The sequence below is a fragment of the Perna viridis genome, chromosome 12 (assembly GCF_037379345.1).
Source record: "Perna viridis isolate PV_CMFRI_1.1 ecotype Kerala chromosome 12, ASM3737934v1, whole genome shotgun sequence".
NCBI classification, from domain to species: Eukaryota; Metazoa; Mollusca; class Bivalvia; order Mytilida; family Mytilidae; genus Perna; species Perna viridis.
In genome coordinates this window covers 28,727,416-28,754,817 of record NC_142456.1, presented here as the reverse complement: position 1 = coordinate 28,754,817, position 27,402 = coordinate 28,727,416, and the positions used below count along the sequence as shown (strand labels likewise).

At 31.2% G+C, this 27,402-nt stretch overlaps 1 protein-coding gene across 2 annotated transcripts in view; it reads left to right on the top strand.

The window, feature by feature from the left end:
• The window catches only part of LOC148601929 (N-acetylated-alpha-linked acidic dipeptidase 2-like), a 67,914-nt gene extending 40,984 nt beyond the window's left edge, over positions 1 to 26,930 (top strand). For both annotated transcript variants that reach the window (XM_088555865.1, XM_088555867.1), the window contains 17 exons: positions 808 to 881; positions 1,943 to 2,083; positions 2,607 to 2,745; positions 4,524 to 4,646; positions 5,103 to 5,286; positions 5,711 to 5,807; positions 6,624 to 6,710; positions 7,041 to 7,129; positions 8,448 to 8,567; positions 9,295 to 9,377; positions 9,766 to 9,829; positions 12,778 to 12,937; positions 13,292 to 13,385; positions 14,503 to 14,755; positions 15,971 to 16,058; positions 16,956 to 17,048; positions 19,864 to 26,930. In XM_088555865.1, coding sequence (XP_088411991.1) covers positions 808 to 881; positions 1,943 to 2,083; positions 2,607 to 2,745; positions 4,524 to 4,646; positions 5,103 to 5,286; positions 5,711 to 5,807; positions 6,624 to 6,710; positions 7,041 to 7,129; positions 8,448 to 8,567; positions 9,295 to 9,377; positions 9,766 to 9,829; positions 12,778 to 12,937; positions 13,292 to 13,385; positions 14,503 to 14,755; positions 15,971 to 16,058; positions 16,956 to 17,048; positions 19,864 to 20,056 — 2,082 coding nt within the window. In that variant the 3' untranslated portion in view covers positions 20,057 to 26,930. The remainder of the gene's footprint in view (positions 1 to 807; positions 882 to 1,942; positions 2,084 to 2,606; positions 2,746 to 4,523; positions 4,647 to 5,102; positions 5,287 to 5,710; positions 5,808 to 6,623; positions 6,711 to 7,040; positions 7,130 to 8,447; positions 8,568 to 9,294; positions 9,378 to 9,765; positions 9,830 to 12,777; positions 12,938 to 13,291; positions 13,386 to 14,502; positions 14,756 to 15,970; positions 16,059 to 16,955; positions 17,049 to 19,863) is intronic.
• The last annotated feature ends 472 nt before the right edge of the window (positions 26,931 to 27,402 follow it).

Genomic DNA, 27,402 nt, shown 5'->3' with positions numbered 1-27,402 from the left:
TTCCATATCAATAAACGAAGGTTGGAGATTGGTAGAAACAAATTTCATTCTGTTAGAATCTTATTAAAATGTTGTGTTGAACACTTAGACACAGAATTTTCATGTTTTTTTTGGTGGATGTAGACATGAGACTTAATACCTACTAGATCTGGCATGGAGTCTCTCACTATATTTCAAGTTCTCTTTTACTGTGTTTACCCATGTATTAGAACAGCAGAAGATAGAACTGATGGTTATAAGTTGTGGTCAATGAATATTGAAGGCGTAATACCACTATTTCTGGTCTCCATTACTTTCTATATTAAATTCAGCTTTTTATAGTTTTTAGAGTATTGCTGATTCATTCAGCTTTCAGATGACACCTCTACTAAACAAGGAGAATGATAGGGTGCAATATTGGGACTACTTCATGTCATTACGAACTACTTTCTTGTATGTGCAGGCGACTGGTTTCCAAAATAGTGGTATTACACCTGAAAATTTAAAATTCTAGAGTTGTCATGGGGAAAATACTGTAGATGTATTAATTTTCACGGTTACTAAGTGTCATGGATTCTGTCAAGTAAGCATATTAGTGGATAACATTTTTCACAGATTTGAAAAATGATTAGTGTCATAAAATGTTTAAAAATCAATTTTATGTGTATTATTTTTCGCACTTTTCTGTCCACCACAAAAATAGCAAAATTGAGTACATTTACAGTACCCCACAAGAAGTGACCTTTGGCAGATCCAGTGTTTGTAAAACTGTATTGTTTTCTCAATTGAAATAAGTAATACTAAACACTTCATTTATGTATTTTCTAGGACTATAGTGATGAGATCAGACAAAAGATTCAGTCTGATTTGGAGGATACAGCTAATTATAAAGATCATATCAAGTATGTATAGATTTGAAGTATAATTGCTCTTCAGTATTAATACAATGCAGAAAGAAACCTTCCTGCTGGAAAAAGCTCCAGATACATTTAATCATGATAATGGTGGTGTGAGATTTTGATTTTTTGTAAAATCTTTTAGAGATATTAGATATTTGTAAAACAGTTAACTGTGTCAAACAACTGTACATAAGGTTGCTGCAGTTTTTAACATTTACTTAATTTCTCTGATCATGCAGAACTATCGTGTGTAACATACCAATTTTTTTTATACCCAACTCAGTGGGTGGTAATTTGAAGTCACCTTGTTTCATAGCAATTATTTTAGCTTCAATGGATGAATTGAGTTCAAATTTGGTGTGTTGCTTCCTATGTACCTGTTAAACTCATTGATTGGGTATATGGGAGATCTTCCACATTTCAACTATTGTATGTGGAGCATTTTGTGCAATGAATTTTCTTGCATTTATATTTGTCATATAATTTTTTTTTTTTAAAACACAAAAAAGAACAAGAAACTGTAACAATAATTTCATTTTAAGTATTTTAAATGAAAAGATGAACATTTCAAGGAATGTTTGTGCACTTGTTCATCTTCAAATGGTCTTTGATGGGGTATTGTCAATGGCATGCATCTATAAAATGTGCAAGAAATCTTTTTAGCCTCCCACACAAAAGACGCACTAGCTCTTTGTAGGAAGCAGAGCTCAAATGTGGGAGGGTTAACTGGTATGTTCATATAGATAGGACATTATCAATGTAAATGATTACTTCCTGTATGAGTGGGGTATGCCTGTAAGGACAATGTGTGCAATTTCATGTTTTTTTTTTTAAATCATTACAAACAATGGTTTTAGGAATCATTCCCTAGGGCCAACACTCCTGTATTTAGCTTCTAGTTAAATAAAATGTGATTTATATTTTAACAAAATTTGAGGACAATATTACTGCTTATATATTTTTCTACAATCAGTCATTTTTTTTTTGCAGTAGTGAAAACATGTATATAATTTCTTAATATACTGTACCCAGTTTTGATTAATCTATAAATTGTTTATTTCCAGAGAGATATCTAAGAATGTAATGCTGTCTGGTATAGGGACTACCAATAACTTTATACAGTATGTCACACAGTTTTGGAGTACATTTTACATCGATTCCATCAAAATCAAACATTACGACGTTTTGTTATCATATCATAACTAGTAAGTTTGTCTTTTATAGTTTAAATTAGACCTATCAGTTGTTCCATTTAGTCACTGCATGTAGTGACTGATTTGAACAATTGATAGGTTTTAATTTTAATTAGATTGTTATAATTCCATGTGATATTGTCAGTGTCAACATTGAAAGTAACTTTTATTCTATTTGATGGAAATCCAATTATTGCATTTTTTTTTACCATTTTAATGAACATTTAGCTTTTGACTCTACTTTTGCCAATATCTAGTAGTGTGACTACACACTGCTGATTTGTGACATCATTGTCATTCAAAACCCTGAAAAATATCTGATGACATCACCATTACTACCAATGTTTTGACAGATATATTATAAAAAGGAGTGAAAGAGAAATATCTGTTAGCAAGATCACAGGTAAAAAGTACAGATTACTGATAATCAATTATTTGAATGAGAAAAACAGGGAAGCATCATTCTTACACAAAGCTATTGCCAACATCTTTTCATAGCAGAATGTAGTTAATTTTGTTTTTTTGCTTTTTTCAGCACATCAAAAGCTAGTAGCATATCAGTATTATCAACGGTTCCTAATACAAGTGTAATATTCCAGGCCACTTATAACATGTCAAGGACACATCCAGATTACATACCATTTAATGCTTATTCACCTTCAGGCATTGTACAGGTTTGTAGATTACATACAATTCTATACTTCCTCACCATCAGGCGGTACAGGTTTGTAGATTACACACAGTTCTATACTTACTCACCATCAGGCGGTACAGGTTTGTAGATTACATACAGTTATATACTTATTCACCATCAGGCAGTACAGGTTTGTAGATTACTTATTGTTCTATTCTCACCTTTGGGCATTGTACAGGTTTGTAGATTACATACAGTTCTATACTTACTCACCATTAGGCGGTACAGGTTTGGAGATTACTTATTTTTTATTCTCAGCTTTGGGCTTTGTACAAGTTTGTAGATATCAAACTATACTATACTACATAGACAATAGGCATTGTATGTGTTTAAAGATTACATACCATATTTACTCACCATCTGGCATTGAACATGTTAGTAGATTACATACCATATTTACTCACAATCTGGCATTGTACATTTTCGTAGATTACATACCATAATTACTCACCATCTGGCATTGAACATGTTAGTAGATTACATACCATATTTACTCACCATCTGGCATTGTACATGTTAGTAGATTACATACCATATTTACTCACCATCTGGCATTGAACATGTTCGTAGATTACATACCATAATTACTCACAATCTGGCATGGTACATGTTTGTAGATTACATACCATATTTACTCACAATCTGGCATTGTACATTTTTGTAGATTAATCACCCATCATTCAACATTGTACATGTTTGTAGATTACATATAGTTCCATAAGGCATTGTAGGGGTTAGTTGATAACACATTGTTCCATACTTACTGACCATAAGGCATTGTATGGGTTTGTAGATAACATATAGTTCTGTACTTACTTACCACATAGCATTGTTTGTAGATTACATATAGTTCCATACTTACTCACTATAAGGCATTGTAAGGCTTTGTAGATAACATATAGTACCAGACTTACTCACTGTTAGGTATGGTCTTGCCACACTCAAAATATGCAAATCAAATTTTCTGTTTTTACTCTTGTATTTTGTTTTTTCAACTGTACATGATATTATTAGTACATATTTTAGGTAATCTGTGACTTACTCTAGTTCTTTTATTTGTTATACTGAAGATGTTGATGTGCTGACAAATATATCAAGGTGTCATGGGTCCTGACATGCTTCATTTTACAAGGGTTTTAATTACTTAAGTATCAGTCTTTCTAAAAAATCAGACAGGAGGTGATTCGTGCATGGTAAAAATCAGATAGGAGGTGATTCGTGCATGGTAAAAACCTACTATATTTACTATTTCTTGTTCAAAAATTGTTGCATTCCTCTGCATTAGTTGACTCTCCAATTGTTGCATTCCTCTGCATTAGTTGACTCTCCAATTGTTGCATTCTTGTGCACTCTTTCTTATTCAAAAATAGTTACTGATCACATAATCAGTCATGGTTTTTTATTTGATTTTTTCGCTTTGGAGATTTGGTTGATTTTAGTGGGAGATAAATGTATGATTTTCTCAAAAGTGCAGATCTGAATCTCGTTATGTAAAATAAAGCATATGTAGACTGAAAAAGTACAGTTGTATTATTTGTTTAATGGGTTTTTCTACTTTATAAATTACTTCACCATTGGTAGTGTCTGAATTTCATGTGGACTGGTACTTAAGTTTAATGTGGTTTCCCTTAATTTTGATGAAAATTTACAGGGCAGCATTTGAATGTTGTTTCAGTTCATGTACTATATACAGTTTTGAAAATAAGTCCATCAAAAGATGAAGTTCTTAACTTTAAAGCATGACTGTTTATTTTTTAGAGTAAACTTATCTATGCAAACTATGGATGCAAAAGAGATTTTTCCAGACTGAAGAAATTGAATATTCCAGTTAAGGACAATATTGTGTTAATAAAATATGGTAAAATCCATCCTGCTAATAAGGTTTGTAAATTGTGTTAAAATGTTAAAATGAAATCTTAATACAGCTGCAGATAGTCTAATGTTTTCTGATAAATATGGCCAAATAAAATTGGACAAAAAGAGACTCAGCATATTTGCTATGTTGAATACTTGTATTGCTAAAGTTTGCAAACAGAATTACATATGTAGTTGTCAATTAAAATGACTTGTCTAGTCGTGACTATTGGGTCATTATGAAGAATGTGATGTCTGAAAATGACTAGTATCATTGTTTCATCTGCAGAACTAATATGGTGGCATTTTTAGATATTATTCATAGTATTGAAACTGCTTTCGCTTTGAATGAAATATTTGTGGGAGTTTCAAGGACATTAATTTTCCTTTTTCACTATTCACCAGTTTTGGCTAACATGGATATATTCAGTGCATATGGCATAACTAGAGTTTTTATATTAAACTGGGATTTGTATGTTGTAGGTTTTCCATGCCCAAACAGAAGGAGCAAGTGGTGTTATCCTATATCCTGACCCTGCTGATTATGCCCATGGACAGTCTGTAGTCTATCCTAAAACATGGTGGCTTCCTGGCTGGGCAGTACCTCTGTCTCACGTCAGATATAATTTAGTAGGAGACCCTCAAACTCCTCACTATCCTGCAATAGGTGAGATTTAACTTAAAAGGGGACTCTCAGAACTCCCCACTATCCTGCTATAGATGAGATTTAACTTAAAAGGGGACTCTCAAACTCCTCACTATCCTGCTATAGTTGAGATTTAACTTAGTAGGAGACTCTCAAATTCCATGCTATCCTGCTATAGTTGAGATTTAACTCTATGCTATCCTGATATAGGTGAGATATAACTCAGAACAAGACCCTCAAACACCATGATACCCTACTTTGGGTGAAATGTTAAATTGTATGGGACCCTATCATGAGTTTAAACAAACACAAAATGCTCAGCAGATGCACAAATTCTGAAATGGGAAACTTTAACATTTCAAGGAGTGAAAATTGATTTTTTAGGTTGGGCTTCAATTGAATTGTATTATATTTGATTTGTTAATGTTATGGACTATTTTTTTAGCTGGGGCTCCAACTTCCATTAGAGAGAATAACACAGAAAACTATCCAAAAATTCCTGTCCAGCCTATATGTTATGATGATGCTAGATATCTACTCAGGTATTATATGTAGACTCTTTCTAACAAAGTTTAAGAGATAAATAAGAATCATCTTCTTAGTCCATGCCCGTTTCTCTTACAAGCACAACTTCCTTTAAAAAAATTATGATAGACACTTCATGTTAAATAAGGTGAAATCTCAGATTTTCCATTGTGACATACATTACCTGATATTCCTGGCGATATAGAATATTCATACATGTACCATTAATTTGTTAGCAGACACACCAAATCATATGATCTTGAGAAGATAAGAGTAACTAAAATAGGATCATTGGTGCCAAAGAGATTTAACTTACATGAAGAACAATTTCTGCACACTCCAAATTGTTGCATTCTTCTGCACTAGTCGAGATACTCTCCAATTGTTGAAACTGAAAATAATTACCATTCTGTGTAAGAATCAGACATTGGGGGGACACATTATTTTCCTCAAATTGGTATTTTTTGTCTCAAATATATTCAGTACATCTAGTTAACAAACCAAAAAGCTTTTTAATTTATCCTGAATCATCTGTGACATAGACATTTTTTTACTGATTATATCGGAAAAAAGTGTGGAACATTTTTCCTGCCATTTTTTTATATTGAATTTCAACTAAATTCGACCTATCAAAATCCTAAAAAGGCAAACTTTACAAACACTTTGATGGTTATTTCTGGAGGTTATGATGTATGAATATTAGAATAATGCAATAAAATCTCTGATTTTTTTTCTTCATGTGCCACATACACATTATGCGTGATTCTTGGAGAAGTTCTTAAGTGCAATGTAAACACATACTGCTAAATGTTATGTGGTTTATTCATTTTAAGTCAACTTGGTGGACAACTAGCTCCAGCAGAATGGCTTGGTACTCTAAATGTGTCCTACATGACAGGCCCAGGATTTAAGGACCCAAGGTATTTTAGCAATATGTAGAATTGACAACTTCCATTCTGCATTAAAAGCTTATGTTGTGTCAAACATCTAGTCAAAAATTCAGAGCTGTATCAATTTTCAATGTTATGTTCATACTTTCCCCAACTGTTATTTGGTTATTTCTTTTTTTCTCTTGATTTTTGCAACAACAAAAAAAACACGAAAAGAAAAACACAATTGTTTTAAAGGTAGCATTTTTTAATTCAAAGTTAGCATTTATGCAAGATTTCTATTTTGTTAAAGTTTTTTTTTAATTTATTTTTAAAGTACTCTTTATCCAGCATTTTCTACAAATCTATTTAAAATTTCAGCCTTCAACTTGAGTTAAATGTACAGAATGTGATGTCACAGAGAAATATATCAAATATTGTAGCAACTATTGATGGTCAATATGAAAAAGGTAGATATTTATACAACCATTTTTAAAAGTAATTAGTCCTTTACAAAATAGAAAGAGTTTTAAATACAGGTGAAAATCGTTACTGTAGATTCTTTAGAATAGTATTTTTCCAAAGAGTCGACATAGTTTTTCTTTTTACCTTTTAACCTCTGTTCCATTCATTATTTACTTAATATACAGTGAAACCTGTCTAAACCGAACCCTGAATAATTCCAAAACCTGTCTAAACCAAACCCTGAAAAATCCAATAACCTTTCTAAACTGATCCCAGAATAATTTATAAACCTGTCTAAATCAGACACAATTTAAAGTCCCTTTCTATGTCAAAAAGGGGTTTTGTCTATACAGGTTTTAACTGTAGAAAGTTAAAGACTTTTCTACTGTTTTACTGTAAGTAAGATAACTTACTGTATTGCTTATATGATGATAATCAAATTTTAATTAAAAATAAATTAATTGAGTTAAGTACTGTAATCTGGTAGGTTAAAATAATTTTGTTATATCTCAATGGATAAAAAAAATATTGACATGCCCCTATTCAGTTAAAATCATAGTTACTTTTCTCATGTTTAAAGATAAAAATATGTTTTAAAATTAATTTATAAGCATTGGCTATGATAAAAATTTTGTCTATTGAAAAATAACATAAATTTTCCATGTGCATATTTTATTTATTGCAGTTTGCACAATAAACAATATGCACATCAAAAATTTGTTATTTTTCAATAGACAAAATTTTTATCATAGCCAATTCTTAATAAGATTTATTAATTTTTCCATTCAGTCACTACATGTAGGATCTAACAAAACTCCATTGTACTTTCTGTTCAGATGACCTTTTCAGAACTCTTGGGTTTTTCCCTTTGAATAATGCTTTCAAAATCATGACAGATGAGTTCTGATTGACTGATCAGAGAGGTCATCTGAACATGAAGTAGAATGAGATCACTCCATTCTACTTTTTGTTCAGATTACCTTTTCAGAATCCTTGGGTTTTTCCTTTGATTTATGCTTTCAAAATCATGACAGATGAGTTCTGATTGGCTGATCAGGGAGGTCATTTGAACAGGAAGTGGAATGAGATCACTCCATTCTACTTTCCGTTCAGATTACCTTTTCAGAATCCTTGGGTATTTTCCTTTGATTAATGCTTGCAAAATCATGACAGATGAGTTCTGATTGGCTGATCAGGGAGGTCATCTGAGCAAAAAGTAGAATGGAGTGTTGTTAGATCATACATACAGTGACTGAATGCAATAATTGATAACTCTAATTTTAATTAGATTCAATTATAATCATAATATGTGATATATTGTAGATAAGTTTGTTATAATTGGTGCTCACATTGACTCATGGACCAAAGGTGGAGTAGACACAGCCACTGGTTATGGTGTGATATGGGAACTTGCAAGAGCATTTGGGGCTTTAGTTCATAAGGGTAGGAATAATTGAAAGAAAGTGAATATGGGTTGTTCCACTAAAAGATATGAGTTACCTAGGGAAGGCACTTTTCACCAGGGGAGTCATCTAATGATGTTTTGTATGGAACTCTATATTTTGTCAAGAGACTTGAACCAATCCATATACAAAGGCTAAAATTGCCTTCTCCTGTCCTTCATATGTTTTTCTGGAACAGCCCTTAATCCTTTTAAGTTATAAAAACTCATCTTCAAATCTAAAGATTGCAGTTTGACATTTTAATTTCATGTAAATTTTGAAATTTTTCATTGGAACGGAACAAATATGAAGTTATTACAATAATAGTTTAAATTTAAAATTTTCACTTTTTGTAGAAGCTAAAGCATAAGAAAAAAAATCCTTCTACAGTTTGATTAATCAAATAGATTTAATGTTTCATCAAAGTACAATAGCTGATGGATGATACATCAAATGAAGGTAGCTAGGTAGTTTGTAACCATGGTAACAAATGAAGGTAGCTAGGTAGTTTGTAACCATGGTAACAAATGACACATAAATATAGGTTGTATAAAATTTTAAAAAAACGATTAGACTGATTTATTGATTATTAGTCCTTTATATTAGATCTGTATCATGTGTATAGTTTAGTTCAAGTTATTTGTCAATTACATCCATGTAGGTAGGAATTAATGATCCAGTTAATAACACTTAAACTGTAAATATCTTTGGCTTCTATCTTTGTTTAGGTTGGCGCCCAAGGAGAACTCTGGTGTTTGCCTTATGGGATGCAGCAAAGTTTGGTCATATAGGATCTTTTGAATGGGTTCAGGTATTTATCAACTGGCTCAGGTTGTTGTATGGTTCGCAATCAGCATTGTGTAAACCCTGTTTTTTGTGCAATAACTTAAATATTTGTTCATGTATCCTAGAAAACTTTATACCTGAAAAGAAAGGTTTGTATTGATTTAGGGGCAGTCAAGGAATCAAGGAGTTAGGGCCAAAAGATAACAATAATTTGTAAAATTATGATGTGTGAACATTTTAATTACTTTTGAAATAAAGAGTATAATGGTCATTGATAAATTACAAAAGTACACTGGATGTTTGAATAATCTTTATATGGTGTATTTGTGGTTGATTGTTCCTTTGATTTTATTTAGTTAATGTATGCTGCCCTAAAGAAGAATTATTTTAATCCACTTAACTTGATGTTATAGGAATATGAGAAGATGTTAACAAGGGGAGCAGTTGCTTATATTAACCTTGACTCAGTTATACGAGGTATAATATGTGGTTTTTTTTACACACAAAGGGAGTTATCTGGCAAATGATCTTATAAATAGTAGTTATAAGGAAATTGTTGTTGATTATAATCAAGGATCAAAAGATGATTAAAAGACTAAATAAGAGTTGATGTCTTTCTTCCACTAACATTGCATATGGGAAATTGCACTCTAAGTTATATAAGTAAATAAATATCGACATTTTTATCTTTTGTACAAGTTCACCCATTTCGTAATTGATAAACTGGAAACAACTCATTCAATGCTAAATGTTTTATTTCTCTGTGTAGAACTTTGTTCTGATTGTGGTATTACTTATTATGGATGGAGCATCAGCAACGTCCTATATATGTGTATTTAAGACCAGAACTATAAATGACTGAAAAATATTCTGACAGAAGTGGCGAAATTTGTCGACACTGAAGTAGATGATTGGGCAGCTGCAGATGTGCTATTGACATTGAGCTCTGTCCATCATCGGTATAGCGTAAAATCATATTTTTTTCATTTTTGATTTCTTTTTGAGTATAGTCAGGCTTTTTACAAAGACTCATACATCACCACCTGACTAAGGTGTAACAGAGTCTTCACAAGAGATCAAATTTAATACAAAAAAGACTATACAAATATTATATATACTCACCATCACTTTCACACACTCTCACCTTCATCTTTCATTCAATTCAAGAACTTTGTAAATAATCCATTGCACTGTACACATTTAAATTCAGCTAAATCAATAAAATCTCACAACATGTTCATCTGACTTGTTCATATATAAATGTAATTGTAAAAGGTTAAGGAAAAAATACTATTAATTTTAGTTATAACAGGGAAAATGATATCAATAGGGGCCCATAATTATTTGACTTTTTCCTCCTTGTAATTTTTCTGGCCTATATATAATTCAATATCATACAAGCTTCTAATTTTATGTTTTAACCCTAATAAGTTTTGAAGTCTCTCATCAAGTTGCATTTAAATATATAGTTCTTTGTAACAGTCAATAGAAGATTCAATAAAAGCCCTCCTTGGGGATCACCCACAAGGAAAACTTCTTTTTTCAAAACCAAGCCTGTAAAAAATCTTTGCAGATAGTGATAAACATTTTGCAAAATATTAAAGGTGATTGCACAATCAAAAAATAAATGTCCAACTGTTTCCTTTTCATAATTACAAAAAGAACATACATCACTATTTTGAATGTGAATTTTGTACAAAAATACATTTGTAGGAACAACTGTTAAAAATTTATATTGGAAATTATTCCAATAAGCATTTCTACAACACTTCTTATTGAGTACAAAAAGTTTATTCCATTCTGGGATTTCAACCTTAAGTTCATTTTCCCACTTATAAAACTTTTCATTTGGGGGATAACTTGGCTGTTAATAAGCTGCATATAAATAAATTTTACTTTCTTGCAATGAACAAGTCTATCAAAGAATTCATCACATGGCATAAAATTTTCTAGATTGATATCTTTAACTTCTCTTATACATTTTTTAACATCAGAAGGATAGAGCTAATCAAAGAAAAATATTTAACAAAGTTCTGGCTACTTGTCTTTTCTTTGATGTCTTGGAAAGGAAGAACATTGTTTCTTGCTGCATTCATTATGTTACAAATGTATATAATATTGGCATTCTCCCATCTCATGTAGTAAGTTATATCTTCTACTGATATATACATGTAGTAAGGTGTATCTTCTACTGATACATACATGTAGTAAGGTATATCCTCTACTGATACATACATGTAGTAAGGTGTATCCTCTACTGTTACATACATGTAGTAAGGTGTATCCTCTACTGTTACATACATATAGTAAGGTGTATCCTCTACTGTTACATACATGTAGTAAGGTGTATCCTCTACTGATACATACATGTAGTAAGGTATATCCTCTACTGATACATTGTTCAATATCATTAGATTTAAGAATTGGTTTGGAAAAACTTAAAGCACAAATCACATTCCTCCAAAAAGTGTTTTTGATATAATCTTTAACTTGGAGAAGTTTCTCTTTATTAAGAGAAAATCCTCGTAGACCACCAATATGTTTCAGTGATAAATTCAATAATTGCTGCCAATCCCCATTTTCATGAAGGAAAATTCTTCTCACCCATCCCATTTTTAGATAAGTAATAAAAGATGGCAAATGAACCATTCGCAATCCTCCATATGGTATGTCTGCTATAAGTGTTTTGCGATTAATTTTTTCTGTTTTTCCATCCCAAAATAAATAAAAAAACAGTCTATCTAATTCATTAATAAAATTCTGATCAATATCGGGTAAAGTCCTTAATAAATGAATCAGTTTTAGCAAGGCCAATCTTTTAACCACAGTGATCTTTCCTTGAAGAGTAAGCTTCCTGTGTTGCCAGCTTTTTAATAGTCTAGAAATCTCCAACACTTTTTTCTTAAAATTTAAATTGACCATAGAGGTCAAATCTAGTGAAAAGTCAATAACTAAATATCTAAAATTTGAAATTGACCAATCAAGCTGCTCATCGAGGCACCATGAAAGTCTCTAAAACATGATAAGGTTTCTTTAAGAGATGAATCTTTTCCATCTATCAATAAAAACGTATCATCCGCATATTGACTTACAATAAGCCCTCCCCTTTTAAAACTAACTCCTTTGATATGAGGGCTATTTTTAAGCTTAATAGCAAGTAATTCTACTCCGAATATAAAAAGATAAGGAGATAGTGGATCACCTTGGTGACATCCACTACTTGAAATGAAAAAAGAAGATAAGTGTCCATTGTTTATGACACAGCACTTAGATCTATTATACAATGTATCAAACCATTGACAAATAGATTCTCCAAAATTAAAACTCTGTAAAGCAGATTTTAGAATTTCCCATTCAACAGAATCAAAAGCCTTCTTATAATCATATTAAATGATGATTGTTCAGGTATATATCTGACTTTGTAGGGAACTACTCATTCCATGCTGAAGGTGATCCTTTACTCTACAGTATTATTAAAGATGCAACAAAGACAGTGCCTTGTACAGATCCTGATTATTATGATAAATCAGTATATGATATGTGGTTACAGAAGTTCATGGATCCAGGAAAACCTTCCCAACCAAAGTAAGTGTTGTTTGAATTATATGCACTTCAGACAGTGGTATAGCATACTTATGAACTACCCAACCATGCCGATTAAAAACAAAGATATTAAAACTTAGCCATCAAAGTTGTATTCTGTATTTATTCTAAATTTTTGTAGTAGAATTAAAGGAGTTTGTTTCAAATAAAAAAAAAAAATGACAACGCTAAACTAGCTCTTTCAGTTACTGGTCCAATAGATCTTTTGTTACTCTACACCTGACTAGGCTTTATCAGTTACTGCTCCAATAGATCTTCTGTTACTCCACTTTTGTTGGGCTTTTCTTTATTTCGTCATAAGTCTGTCCTATTTATATCGTAAATATTTATTTTCAGAATTAATCCATTGAATGGCGACAGTGACCACACACCATTTGAGTATTACTTAGGTGTGCCATCTATTTCTCCCATGTATACATTTAACCCAAAGGTAAGGCTAGGTCAGAATGAAATGATAAGTTCTAGACATGTTAAAAAAAACATACATAATCAGGAATTACCCAGTTTTTTATCATAGATATTATGCATTTCCCAATCATGTTTTTCATGTACAGTACCTGAACTGATCCTTGCAACTATAATTGCAGTCAGTTATCGATCATTGATCAGTTTATGATCAGTCGTAGATCCATCAAACCATTCCATTAAACTGGTGATCACATTACATGACCACTGAGTGGTAAATATATGATATAGAATCTGTTGTTTTGTTTGTCAATTTTTACACATATTTACTAAATGATAAATTAATTACTTCTTTTTTGCATTTCTTTTATTTTTAACGAAATAGAATACATTGTACACTGATTTAATATCTTAAATTTAAGATAAATTTTGTATGGTTTTGTATTGGATTCGTTTCATTGGAAATTCTGAAATTTACATGATCCGATCATCCGTCATTTTGCATAACAAAACTGAGATCATCTTGGTCAAACAGTTGTGCGGATCAGTTCAAGTACTTTGTAGATTCTGATATTTGTACTTAATATTATTATGAGTTGTTAGTAAAGTTTAGTATTGTATAATTCACTTCAGTAAGGATGTCAATTTTGTAAAATAACAACTGTAAACAATCTTTCATGATTTCAGTTCTATTTTGCATCCAAAAACAATTATGGATGCAACTCCTTGGAAACTGCCTGAGGGATTTTGTTAAAATTTTGTAGGATTGTTGGTAACCATATGTAGTTTATCCTAGTACACAGCCATTTTGATTCTGCAAATTTTACAAGAGTTATTGGACTTTTCCATTTCAACTTTTTTTGCGGTTTGTGGGGCATACACGGTTTCATTTAGCAATCCTGTTCAGATTAAGAAAAAGATACTAGGTCTTATGCTTTAACCATGATTGGATAATTAATTATTGATCTTCATGTGACAAGGGATTCTTTGTAATCCTTGATGTGAGCTCAAGTTTTGTATCTTGATTTAGGCTTTTTTCTCTTTTTATTTGAATAACTTACTACCTGACACTGATTTTGTGACTGTTCATTTTATTTTCTCTAGCCACAATTCTGACATTTTGTTCATTTTAACAATTTTAGATATATCCACATTTGCCAACATACCCTGCATATAGTACTTTAGCTGATACTAGAGAATATGTTGAGGTCTTCCTAGATAAGGATACCAAATTACAACAAACAGTAACTAAGGTTGTAGCTGACATTTCTCTCCGACTTGTTGATTCAGCTATTCTTCCATTTGATGTTGATAACTATGCCCAAGTGTTTGACAGAGGAAAGAAGTATTTGAAGAAGTTAGAATCCGTCATTACCTCTGCTGGTGTAGATATAAGTAAGTACTTTTTACATGCCTTGAGTGAAAGTAGGTCTAGTACCTGCTTGACTGTGGCCATCTGTCTGTCCATCTATCATGCTTAAGGGTACTGTTACCATCTGAAACTCAGAATGTGACGACTCTTATTCGCTACACTGCTCCATCAGATCAAATTGATACAGGGAAGATAATGTAAGGGTCTGAAAAATTCCCAATGATGTTAGAAGTATCAAATTTTTTAAAAAATTTTATCGTTCCCTCCGTGGGACTCGAACTCATACTGCTATGATATCTATGGCAACACCGCCTGCACAAAGTCTAGCGCTCTATACCACTTGGCCAGCTAGGCTATATAAAAATATAGCTTTTGCTGGCCAGGTCATTCCTCTACGTAGATTAATCTAGGGCTGTACACCATGTATGGTAGTATGGGACAGCTCATTTAGGTGGTGTTATGTAGGATAGAGAATCAAATTAATGATACATGTCACAACAAATTGATATTATACAAACTTCTCAGAATGTGATGACTCTATTAGCTACATATAATGAAGATGTGCACCTCTCTTTCCCTCTTACCCCCTCATCTTATAAGGCTCTCTCTCTCTCTCTCTGTCCTTCTTACTCCCTCATTTTATAGGGTATTCAGACAAAATGTAGTGTCTTTACGCATCCATACGTATGTCTCTTATGTCCAATCCAACAGCTAGCCAACCCTTTTGTGGAGATTAACGTTCATGATTTTGATGGCCTCACGAAAACAAAAATAGTTTATAACACATGAAAACTAATTGGTTTACAGTATTACCTGAGGTTTTTTTGGTTGTTTGACTTTTTTCTTTTCCTTCTGTGCTTTTAGGGATGTGAATAACTTTATGGAATAATGTTTGTCTCCCTTTTCTGTTTATTGTTTCCAGTTTTTTTGTTTCTGAGTTATGTACTTATAATACTGAAATGTGGGGCAATTGGCATTTCAAGTGCTAGATTGCAGCGATTTATTTTAAAATGTTATAAGGATAAATATCATCTAGACAAAGAATGACCATGTTGACCCTTAAGCTACGAAAAGGATTTATGAACCATTCAAACGCATTTCAAAATGATAAGAGACTTACATTACTAACATGTGCATCAGAAGTGAAACCGAAGTTGCTCTCTGACAATGTGTTTGACCTTTTACCTTGTTACAGTAGATTTAGGAATATGCTAAAATTTAGATCTACATTTTTTTAGATGTGTTGTACAGTAAAATGGACCTTTTTGTCAAAATAGCAGAGAGTTTTTCAGCAAATTTAACAGAAATAAATTATGATTCTCTAAGGTAAGAGTATAGAAGTTAATTTATTGGTTTTTTTTTTTTGGTTTTTTTTTTTATTTACAACCACAAAACTATTATGAATCTAAAATATTGTGGTGTTCTCCATATCTATGTTGTTTTAAGATTTGTTGTTCATATGGTTTAAATTTAGTAATTATTACAGCGAAGGTCCAATCTACATGAGGAAGGTTGGTATTGATTTTTTGGGTATGCTTATATGTCAACCTCTGGGACATCCAATAAGAGAGATCTTTCTCATTGGGAAGATGCCAATGGGGAGATTTCTTGTTGTGTATTTTTCAATAGGAAAGTAAGCAAAAGTACAATAGATATCAATTTATTACATGAATTATCCTATAAATTTTTCACTGTGATATTGTTAGCATATTTTTGGCCCCCTTTTCCAAAATAGTTTGACCCATAGTGTATGTTTGAACTGTACCATAAGGTTTAAAATCACAGAAGATTAGTTTTGATTGACATTTTTTTTCCTTTTAGGAATGAAGAATAAATACAATTTTAAGTACTGTTAACACATTTTTTTTGGGGCCAATTATTATATGTTAAAACTGTACTTTAAGGTTCCAAGCCACGTAAAGACAAATACAACAATAAGTGCAACAGTATTATATATCACTACTGAAAGGTTTGAAAGAAAACCTCAAGTTAAAAGACATTGCACAAATAGTTAGTTCTTCTTGGTACCCCCTAGGTCCAAGGAAAATGATGATTTTTGTGGAGGATAGTTAGATATATCTTGAAATTATTATAGAAAGAAAATTTTAACAGAAATGATGTTAGGAAGGCCTTCTTTAAATTATTAAATGCTTAATTTTAATTCTGCTGGGTGAGATAATATGGGCACCATAGCCTTTTGTTTTATTGTTGTTTGTATTTCAGAGAGGAAGATTTATATCTGTTAAATGACAAACTGTTAGAACTACCCAGAATCTTCATTAGTAATGATGGCATTCCTGGTTATCCACAGTACAGGTATTTCATTGTTACTTTATATTATTTGTACAGATTAAAGTTAAAGGCATTTGCATTGGATTTAACTTTTATGCATAGGTTCTTCCTATGGTTGAAATGATACACAATTATGTGTAAGTAAATATTTGTAAGAATCAGGCAAAATGATAAGAATTAGAAACATGCATGTCAAAACCAACCAATCTGACAATATAATTTCACTCAAGGATGCTTTCTCTATTTGATAAGATCATTATTTGATCAATGTATTACTGAATTTGATCAGAAATTTTTCAATAGGATGTTAAAAAAAAATTAGGTTATCTGCTATTGAAATTATCATTTTCAGTGCCTTTCAATGAATTATCGCAGTTTACCAAAATGATATGGAAAATCTTTATTCCTTGATTCTGATGGTACAAATAGTCAAATTACACTTTCAAAATGGTAGTTTTTTTCACACTACTGTATTTTGGTGTGTATTATGCACACATTTTTACATAGAAATTATTTCCAGAACATGGGGGTGCATATTATGCATCGGTATATTAGAACTGGCCATAAAATAAAGGATTTTGATACGAGAAAAGACATTGCGTAATGTAAACAAACAAACCAGAGGTGAAATATTACTGAAAGAAATTTTATCCAATACATCTTACAATATTAAATTTTAATGATATTTTCTTCAAATCATGTTCAAATGTCTTAATAAGATGTTTCAAACAAAGGTTGTACAAGATTTCTTTCTTGTAAAACAGGGTTAGAGATTAAATTGAAACAGTCTGTTTTTGTCAAACCCTCCTTATCAAATGCTTTGCAGGTGAAAATGATTATTCTGATACTTATTCTGATTGTTTCTTACAATTATGTTTCACCCACTGCCTGATTCTTACAGAGACTGGCACTAATAATACCTATTTCCATGTTTACTTGTTTTGCATTGTAAAGACATTGGACTTGGGTTTGTTTTTTCACTGTTTTTATAATGAGTCACATTATGTTTTGGTTTGATACAGTTGGTAAGTGCTGTTGGGTAGACAATAAAGTCAAAATTATATCATCTATACAAAATTCTTTATATTTTATACATAGACTGTAACAATGTATTTACTTAAAATTAAAACAATATATGGATAAGACTTAACATTAGGGTAAAAAGCAAGGCTTTACTGAGCAATTTTTTAGATTCATGCTGAAGTAGTATATCATTTTTTGGGGGGTATATATTGATAAAGGTGTCCACCCTGCCTTCCTTCTTATTGTACTTTTTTCTTCTATTACACAGTGAGGGACTTATTTCTTATCTGTTACACCTCCTACACCACTGATTTTAATTACTGTAACTATATTAATTTTCTGGGTTGCTAATTTTTGCAGATTCAGTCAAGTGAACATATTCACGGGTATCAATTTTCCCTGATTTAAAAAAAAAGAATAAGCCTAATATAATGTTAAAAATCAATTTTCACAATTACTTTTTTTGTCGCTTTTATGTTCATTGCAAAAATATAGAAAATTTGTATACCAGGAGAATTACTACTTTCACAGTAGACGAAACTTTCACAGAATTTTTTATTACATGTTCCCATTGTACCCTGTCTATTTCAATCCAAATCAATTTATTCATAGCTTTTATCCTTGAATTCTCCTACACCACTGAATGGAATTTAATGAAACTTTTGCAGAATATTAATTTCATATTTCCATTGTGCACCTAATATGTAACATTTTGATCCAATTTAATTTGTGGGTTTCACATAGCAAAACATGGACTTCGTCATTTATGAATATGGGGACATGGGGGTTACTCTTATCTATAACTCATCATACACAGCTGAATGGAATTTAATGAAACTTTCACAGATTTTTTATAACATATTCCTGTTGTGCATGCTCTATTTTAGCTTTCCTGGCCAAAGGCCATATGAGCTATTGCCATCACTTGCATTCCGTCGTCGTCGTCTTCCGTTAACAATTTTTCAAAAATCTTCTCCTCTGAAACTACTGAGTGGAATGATATGAAACTGCACAGATGTTCCTTGGAATATCTTGTACAAAAACGTGTTTAGATTTTTGATTTGTCAAAAAACATGGCCACTGTTTCTAAAAATAGAACGTAGGGGTCAGACTATTGTTTCTCGCATATATCTCCAAAAGTGTTAGGTGTAGTCAAATTTTGACATAACGAAATGTGTTAAGCATGATAAGATCTATCTGTGGTCAAATATTCAGTTTAATCTGTCAAGCCATTTAGGAGTTATTGCCCTTTTTCAACATATTTTTGTTATTTCAAATGTTATTTCTTTCAAAAATCTTTTCCTCTGACACTACTTGACCAATTGGAATCAAACTTGGTATGAACATTCCTTGGGGTATCTTGCACAAAGTTATGTTTTGATTTTTGATCCGTCAAAAAACATGGCCACGGTTACTAAAAATAGGGGTCAGACAGTAGTTTTTCCAATGTATATCTCCAAAACCGTTAGGTTTAGCAAAATTCTGACATAGGGTAAAAGTGTTCAGCATGATGAGATCTGTCTGTCGTTAAATTTCATTTTTATCTGTTAAGCCATGTAATGATCATTATGATAAGTCCTACCAAAGTATTCTCGAGTCAAAATTGTTAGACAACTCTTGTTAAATTTATTGCCATTTAGAGACAAAATTTAACCAGGTGAGTGATTCAGGCTCCTGGGAGCCTCTTGTTAGATTTTGATATAATTCAGTTGGACATCAAAAGGTGCATATTATCAAGTGGGGGAGTGTGGGGTATCAAGTTAGTGAGCATTGTTCAATTTTTCTCGATCAAAATTGATATCTAATTATTTTGTAGACATTTGTTGTTGGCACCCCACCCAGAGAATCTGTGGGATGATCAAGTCTTCCCTGGTATTACTGCTACAGTAGATATGTGTGACATTGATGATAAATGTGAAGGATTGAGACACCAGATAGCTCTAGTGATAGTAGCTGTACACCAGGCCATTGAAATATTACAGGATGAAATATTTGTGAGGATTATGTAACAAGTAATGCTACATGTATTGTTTTGTTGCCAACCTTATATAACACAACTTTCAATAAAATATTTCTCAATGTAAAATATATCATATAAGATTTACATTCTTAATATGTTGTGAAATATGAAATACATTTTTTAAAAGATCTGTTTTCAGTATGTTATTGTTTACCTCATGACATTCTTAAAAAAATGTTGTGATTTAATGTTTTGACACTTTCTTAACTTAGCTTTGACAAGTTTCTCACAGTTGCTGGTTTTGGCAACTTTGAATTTGTATTTTACAATATTTTTCTCCTATAATTTGGTTCAATTTTAGCCAGATTTATATAAGTTTGATCATTTTAAGCCTTAAACTAGGTGAAATTTTAGAAAGATTAACACAACAAAGTTTGTCTTTATTTATATGAAGCTTATAATCTGACATATTTTGATGTGACAAGATGATTGTTTTAGAGTTGATGCTACTGCTAAGTATTATTGTCATGATGTTTTGTTTAATGTTATATTTTACAATGTTATATTTTACAATGTTATATTTTACAATGCCTGGTATTGAATAATGGTGAACAAAATAAAATCTTCAGTCTCTCAGTTTATAATGTATTTGACTGATGATTTGTAAGTAGTTTTGTAGGACTGCTGTAATAATTTAGAAGTGATTTCACATTAGTTCATGTAATGATACTGCTATTTTGTCTTTTCACCAATTAGTTACATTGTTTACTTAAGAAATTTTATGGTCGGTTGTTCATATCTCAGACGAATCATTTTTATACATGCGAAAAAAAAGTTACATTTTATTCCAATAATGTTTTACAGAATGATTTTTTGTTGTAATGATGTATTTAAGATTTTTATAATGTAATAAGGTTAGTGATAGTTGGTTACACTGAAACCTGTCTAAAGTGACCTTCCAAGAGAGAGAAAAAATCTCACCACATAGGACAGGTGGTCTTTACAAACAGGTAGGTTAATTTCACACAGATAGGACAACATGGGGGTAATTAAATCATTGTCTCTTAATATACAGAATCTAACACCTGTACAATTGCAAGGTAGGAAAATCTCAGTCACCAGAGGGCGAGATTTAATCATTCTCTAATGAGACTTTGCTGATAAAATAACTATTTTAAAAGAATGTTCAAACACATATTCGAAATTGATAAAATATGATTGTTCATTAACTCTTTATTTAATCATGTCAATTTTTTTATGGGAAAGTGTAGGTGTTCGGTCTCAACCTGTAGCTGAAGTAAGGAAATCTCGTACAGCTAAAAATAGGAATTTTTTTGTCTCTTCAGGGAGAATGTTTTACTGTGCAACCTAAAAATCTGTGTATTCAGAGATAGTACATTTAAATTGTATTTATATACCTTCCTTACTAATCTCAATATATTGTACTCTTTAAAGGGAATAGGAACCCCAAAAGGGTTTTACTCTAATTTAAAAAAATTCTTAAAAATTCTAAAAATAGAACATAGCGGACAGACAGTTGTTTTTTGCATATATCTCCAAAACCGTTAGGTTTAGCCAAAATCTGACACACAGTAAAAGTGTTCAGCATGATGAGATCTATCTGTGGTCAAATTATCATTTTGATATGTTAAGCCATGTCGGAGTTATTGCCCTTTTTCGACATTTTTTTGCTATTTTGAATGTTATTTCTTTCAAATGGCCGCCATTACTAAAATAGAACATAGGGGTCACACAGTAGTTTTTTTGCATTTATCTTCAAAACTGTCAGGTTTAGCAAAATTATTTCTATAGCTGAAATTACCTTTATTATAAGGCCTTCAAAGGTCGTCAGGGATCAAAGTTTTCAGGTGACTCCTGTAAGAGTTATTGCCCTTGAATGAGTTTTTTTTTTACAGTTTTCAGCCAATATCTTTAAAACTAAAAGATAGAAACTTTCTATTGCTGAAATGATCCTAATGATAGTCCTACCAAAGTCTTCTTGATTCAAAATTGTTGGACAACTTGTCAAATTCATTGCCCTTGAAAGACAGGTGAGTGATTCAGGCTGCTGGGAGCCTCTTGTTTAAATCACATTTGATTTTATTTTCAATTAAATTGAATGGTCTCTGAAATTTAGTAATGTATAGAAAAAAAATATAATACATCAGCAGTGTCAAGGACTAATTTAAAAAAATAAGAAACATATGTCCTTTTTGTTCCATTATTACCTTGTGTATATTCCATTTAACAGTAATGTAAACTTCACTTACAAGTAAATTAAATTTTCACCAACACATTCATTATTTTCTACTTGTGACAAACAGTACATTCAGCACAGTTTTAGGGTTGTTTACCTAATTCTACATCAGATCAAGTGTCACATTTACATCATAATTAGTGCTGCCATCTGGTAATTTTGCAGTAAGGGAGTTTATCTTATAGCAAAGATGGTTGTCCCCTGTAACCATAAATTTAGAGCAATTATCCTCTCTAATTAAATAATTAAGTACAATATAGAAAAATGAACTTGTATTCTGTAAAGACTATCGATGTACCCCACATGTTGAAAAGGGTTCCTATTCTCTTTAACAGCTGTAGGAGTGTATTTCTTTTTTTTTTTTTTTTTGTCAAAATGTTATTTGTAATTGAATGTTCCCTCAAAATACTTTTTGTTGAATTGGATGAACAAAGTAGCAATTTTTACAAATTTATTGAATATACCAATCATTTTTATTGCTAGCAAACTTCTAATTCATGTGAACAAGCTTTCAAAAAGGTCACATTGTGATGGTATATGGGGCAATTTTTACTGTTTTGCAACAAATACAAATGAAATGAGAGAAGAACTCCGATATGACTTTTTTGGTGATGGTGACATACTTTGAATGTTTACACAAATAGACTCCTACCCGATGATTCATTGTACATTCCCATTAAAACTGTACATAGTGAAATGTAAATATTGAATAATTGCAGTTGATAAGCTTGAGGGGTTCACTGTGTTCCCCCACAGCACACTCATTAACTTTATTTTGATGTAAATGTACCTATATGTATGTATGTATGTATGTATGTATGTGTTTTTTTATGATACCATCTTTTGTACATGATTTACATATATTATGATAAACAAGTTTTTAGTATTCTTTTAATGAGCTTGCCTTTATAGAGTATGTGTATCAGTTTCTCCACAGTTATAATTCTTTAACATAGTACTATTTTAATAAAATGATATTTCATGCAAAATAAGGACTACAGGGTTAGTAAAGCTGTCTGACAACTGTGTATAAAATGGACCTCTTGCTTAAATATTTTTCAAGGTTTGTTTTTACGTTAAATCGATTTAAACTTGTCATTAATTTGTAATTAATTGATTAATAATTGTATATCCTAGGTTAAAATATTAACTCTTTTGTCATGGCAAGCACTCTTGACTATATTTTTTAATCAACCACAAAATTTTGAAATGATACTATGATATCCATGTCATCAGTCATAGGCATTTTGTGTCCAACAATAACTTGAATATTGTTGTATAAATCTTTTTGATATCACAGTCTGGATACATCAGAACCCATGCCACATTTGATGTAATTGTCACTGATCAGTTATGGTTGTTAGGGTATCACATTAGCATTGTGTCCTAGGTAACTGGATGTCAACTTCTTATTGATATAATATGTTTTTATAATGGTTTTATTGGTAGGTGAAATGATTAAAAGCCGCAGCTGTGAAGTGACAATTAGATCAAATGTGGCATGGGTTCTGGTGTATTTAGAGTATCGCAAGGGGCTTAAAGATGATTTGGATTTCTTTTTGAGAGACCAGATAGGGAACAGAAACAAATATTTTCCAGATGTCTGTATGATATCTTTTATAGAAATATTGAAATTAATTACCACAAGGTGCCATACCCCAAAAGGAAAAATTTGATTGATTTTTGAAGTTGATGTCTGCATGGAACAATTTTGGAAGTTAGGAGCTTATGTGAAATATTTTACTACAATCAAAATTTAGAGCTGTAAAACTTCAATGTTATGTCCATACTTGTCCCAACTGTGCAGGGTTCAATCAGTGGGGTTGTATAAAGCTGCACACTGAAAAGCATTTTATTTAACATTAATGTCTTTTATACAAGTAATACAGGCACATGTTAAAACCTTTTTTTTTAAAATTGATGTACAAATAAACCAAAATATATGCCAAAATGTAATTATGTTTGATTAAAAGGGACAGTGAGCCTCTTCCGTGTATTGTTTTAATTTCAAGTCTATACATTTCTAGATACATGTAACTGTTAGGCATTGATATTTTTATTGACAATGTATTACTAGTTAATTGCAGATATGGATGAAAACTTTACGAAACATTTTGTAGGTGCTGTCTGTACCATTTTAATACATAATGGAAGTAAAAAATTTTTTATTATCATTGTCTCAGGAGCAGGTTGATGATTCCTAGAGATGATGGTTATTCTTAGGGGCATGTGGAAGATTAAGGGTCCTAGGGGAAAGTGTGATCCCAGGGGTATTCAGTTCAATAATATGTTTATTGGTATAACCCCAGTTATATGATTTTTAAAAAAAGGCTGTTTTATGCTTTAATTAAAGTCTTCCAGAGATGATTTACTTAAAAGTATTATCTATATATTGATGTCCTTTCCTACTTTGTTTTTGCACCCGATTCTCTTTTTCTGTTATAATTATTCACACTTTGCTAATAAAAAGGATGCTTGATTCAGCTATGTGTTTTGTGTGTTAAGTGATAGTTGAAAAATGTCTTATTTTAGAAGTTTATCTTTTCTGTTTATGTTTTTTAGTAGTGAATGATACATGTACATTTTCTATAGTTATTTATAACATATGTTTTTTGTTTTCATGCATGAATTATGTATAACATTCCAATAATTTATATTTACCAATTTGAGAGATTAAATTGAAAGGAGTACCTGTTTAGGAATTGCATGGTTATAAGGTTTTAAAAAAAAATGTCAATAAAGAAAAATTGAGATGTGGAAGCAAAATAAATTTTATTTCACACAATGATTATTGGTTTAGCACCACTTCTAGCAATTACATGTATGTATATTTTTAGTAAGGAAAATGTTGAATTTTGTCTTACATTTGTACTTTGACTAGTGGGATGAATATAATTTTTTATATTATTAGGCAACAGTTTTTTTGATAGTTTCGAGTAATTTTAATTTTCATTCAGCAGACACCATGGTAAAACCTCCTTAGTACCTGATCATGGGTATTTACATAGATTTGTACTATGTATAATATAAGTCAACATTTGACTGTAAATATATAGAAGAAGTATATAGGTATGGTGTTTTTGTTGTCATTTGAGTTTTATTTGTTTCGTTTTTTTATGTTTTTGTTTGTTTGTTTGTTGTTTTTTTTGCATTTTTGTGAAATAACATTAGATTTATCCTGTGGTTCAGTATGCCACAAATCTAACTGTTTAGGAATCAATGGCCACAAAACAAGCCTTTAGATTATGGTTTTTGAAACTATTCAAGGTTCAACCTCTTGGGTTCTGGCCATCTCTTTGTAGTACTCCAAAAAAAATACATTAAATTTAGATCTATGCATTGTAAGTGTCTGTGTGAATATTAATCAAAACTAAAGCTGAGAATAAGTAATTTAAAAATCATTTTTTTACTAGAAAAGTGTAGGTATATTGTATACATGTGTGAGTAATTTACTGCCAAGCTTTCAGTTAACAGAAAAGTGAAAATGTGAATTTTTCAGTATTATTTTTTTTAAATTAAATTTTGTGAAAAATTTCTGCAATCTTTGTACCAAGATACATGATACAAAATATTTATTTATCAAATCAGGGGTCCACAGGGGTGGGGCATACATACAAAATTGTATAATGTGTATAACAGTAAAGGAGGATAAATTATAACATTACAAATACAAAATACTAATCATACATTTAGCTATCCAAAACATTGACTTTCTAGTAGGAATTCGCAAATGTTGGACAGGGAATCTTTGTTTTCTATTTTTTTTTTTAAATATTAATCTATCCTGTGATAGTTTTCTTAAATTATGAGTAGTTAAGTTAGCATTTTTTTAAATATATTTGTATGTTAAATATAATTATAAAAGGAGCATTGAAGCAATAAATGTTCTTCTGTTTCTATTTCGATTGAAAAGCATTTTTCACAAATCCTATCGTCTAATGGTGTTATAGGTTTTGTGTAACTGCCAACTTCAATTTTCAATTTATGATTGCTAATTCCAAGGATTTATATATAGCATCCTTGCTAATTCTAAGTTTTTTAAATGATTTTCTTTTAGTGAAGTCAGATATTATTTGTAATTTTCAAAGTAAAAGTTGTTTTTTTCGTACCATTAGTGTAATGATTTTGAAAACCTAATTTTCCAAGCTTCCAAATGGTATGCAATATTAAGATGTTTTTTGCTTTGGGAATTTTGAAAATTACTTTTTTTAACTCGTAAAGTAATGGAAAAGTTAGAAGCGGTTAGTGAGACCTGTAGCAAGGTGCGCCCTTCAGAATATTTTATATTTTAATGAGAACAATTTTCCATACAAGCCCTAGTCACACTGTCAGATTCCACCTCCGGTTTAATTTTCTGCACACCACTATGTTATGGTATTTACTATTTGTTATCTTTTATTACTTCTTTTATTCATTGAATTCACACTAACTTTGAGGATCTTATGAGCAGTTTTGCATCATATGTTATACTGATAGTGATTCTTTCAATTTGATTTATTATAGATTTATATCGTTGATATTTGTTGGGACTTTTTTTGTGAACATGGTTAGAAGTCAATTTACTACCAAAATAACAAAACGATAATAAGCTGCAGTGGTGTTTATGCTATAGGTATAGTGTTTGTTTTATTCTTATTTAAAATAAAAGAGTCTTACACAACACGTAGTCTCAAGTTTCTTCCATCATAGTACAATATCTAATACATTGTTGACCTACGGGTCTACTCTTTAAATACGACTGCAAATATTTCTGGTCTAATAATGGTAATTCGCCGTTGTACGTGTCGTCGTCGTCGTACATACACTTAGTTTTCGTGCGATAACTTGAATTTTAAATATTGTCGGTAGTTGTTTGATCTTAATAAAATTTCATAATAAGGTTATAAACTACAAAAGGGAGATTGGTATTGATTTTTGGATTGTGGCCCCCGCTGTTTTAAAATTAGGGGTCAAAACATGCACTTCATGGAATTTTAACTCTATAACTCCTGGAAATCATAGGAATGTCTAGTATGATACTTTTCACAATAGTCTTTACCACAATGGCCAGACTAGGATTGATTTTTGGGGTTAAGACTTGAAAATTTTAGAAATAATGGGCCAGAAACATACATTTTCCCGATGTCAATACAAAAACT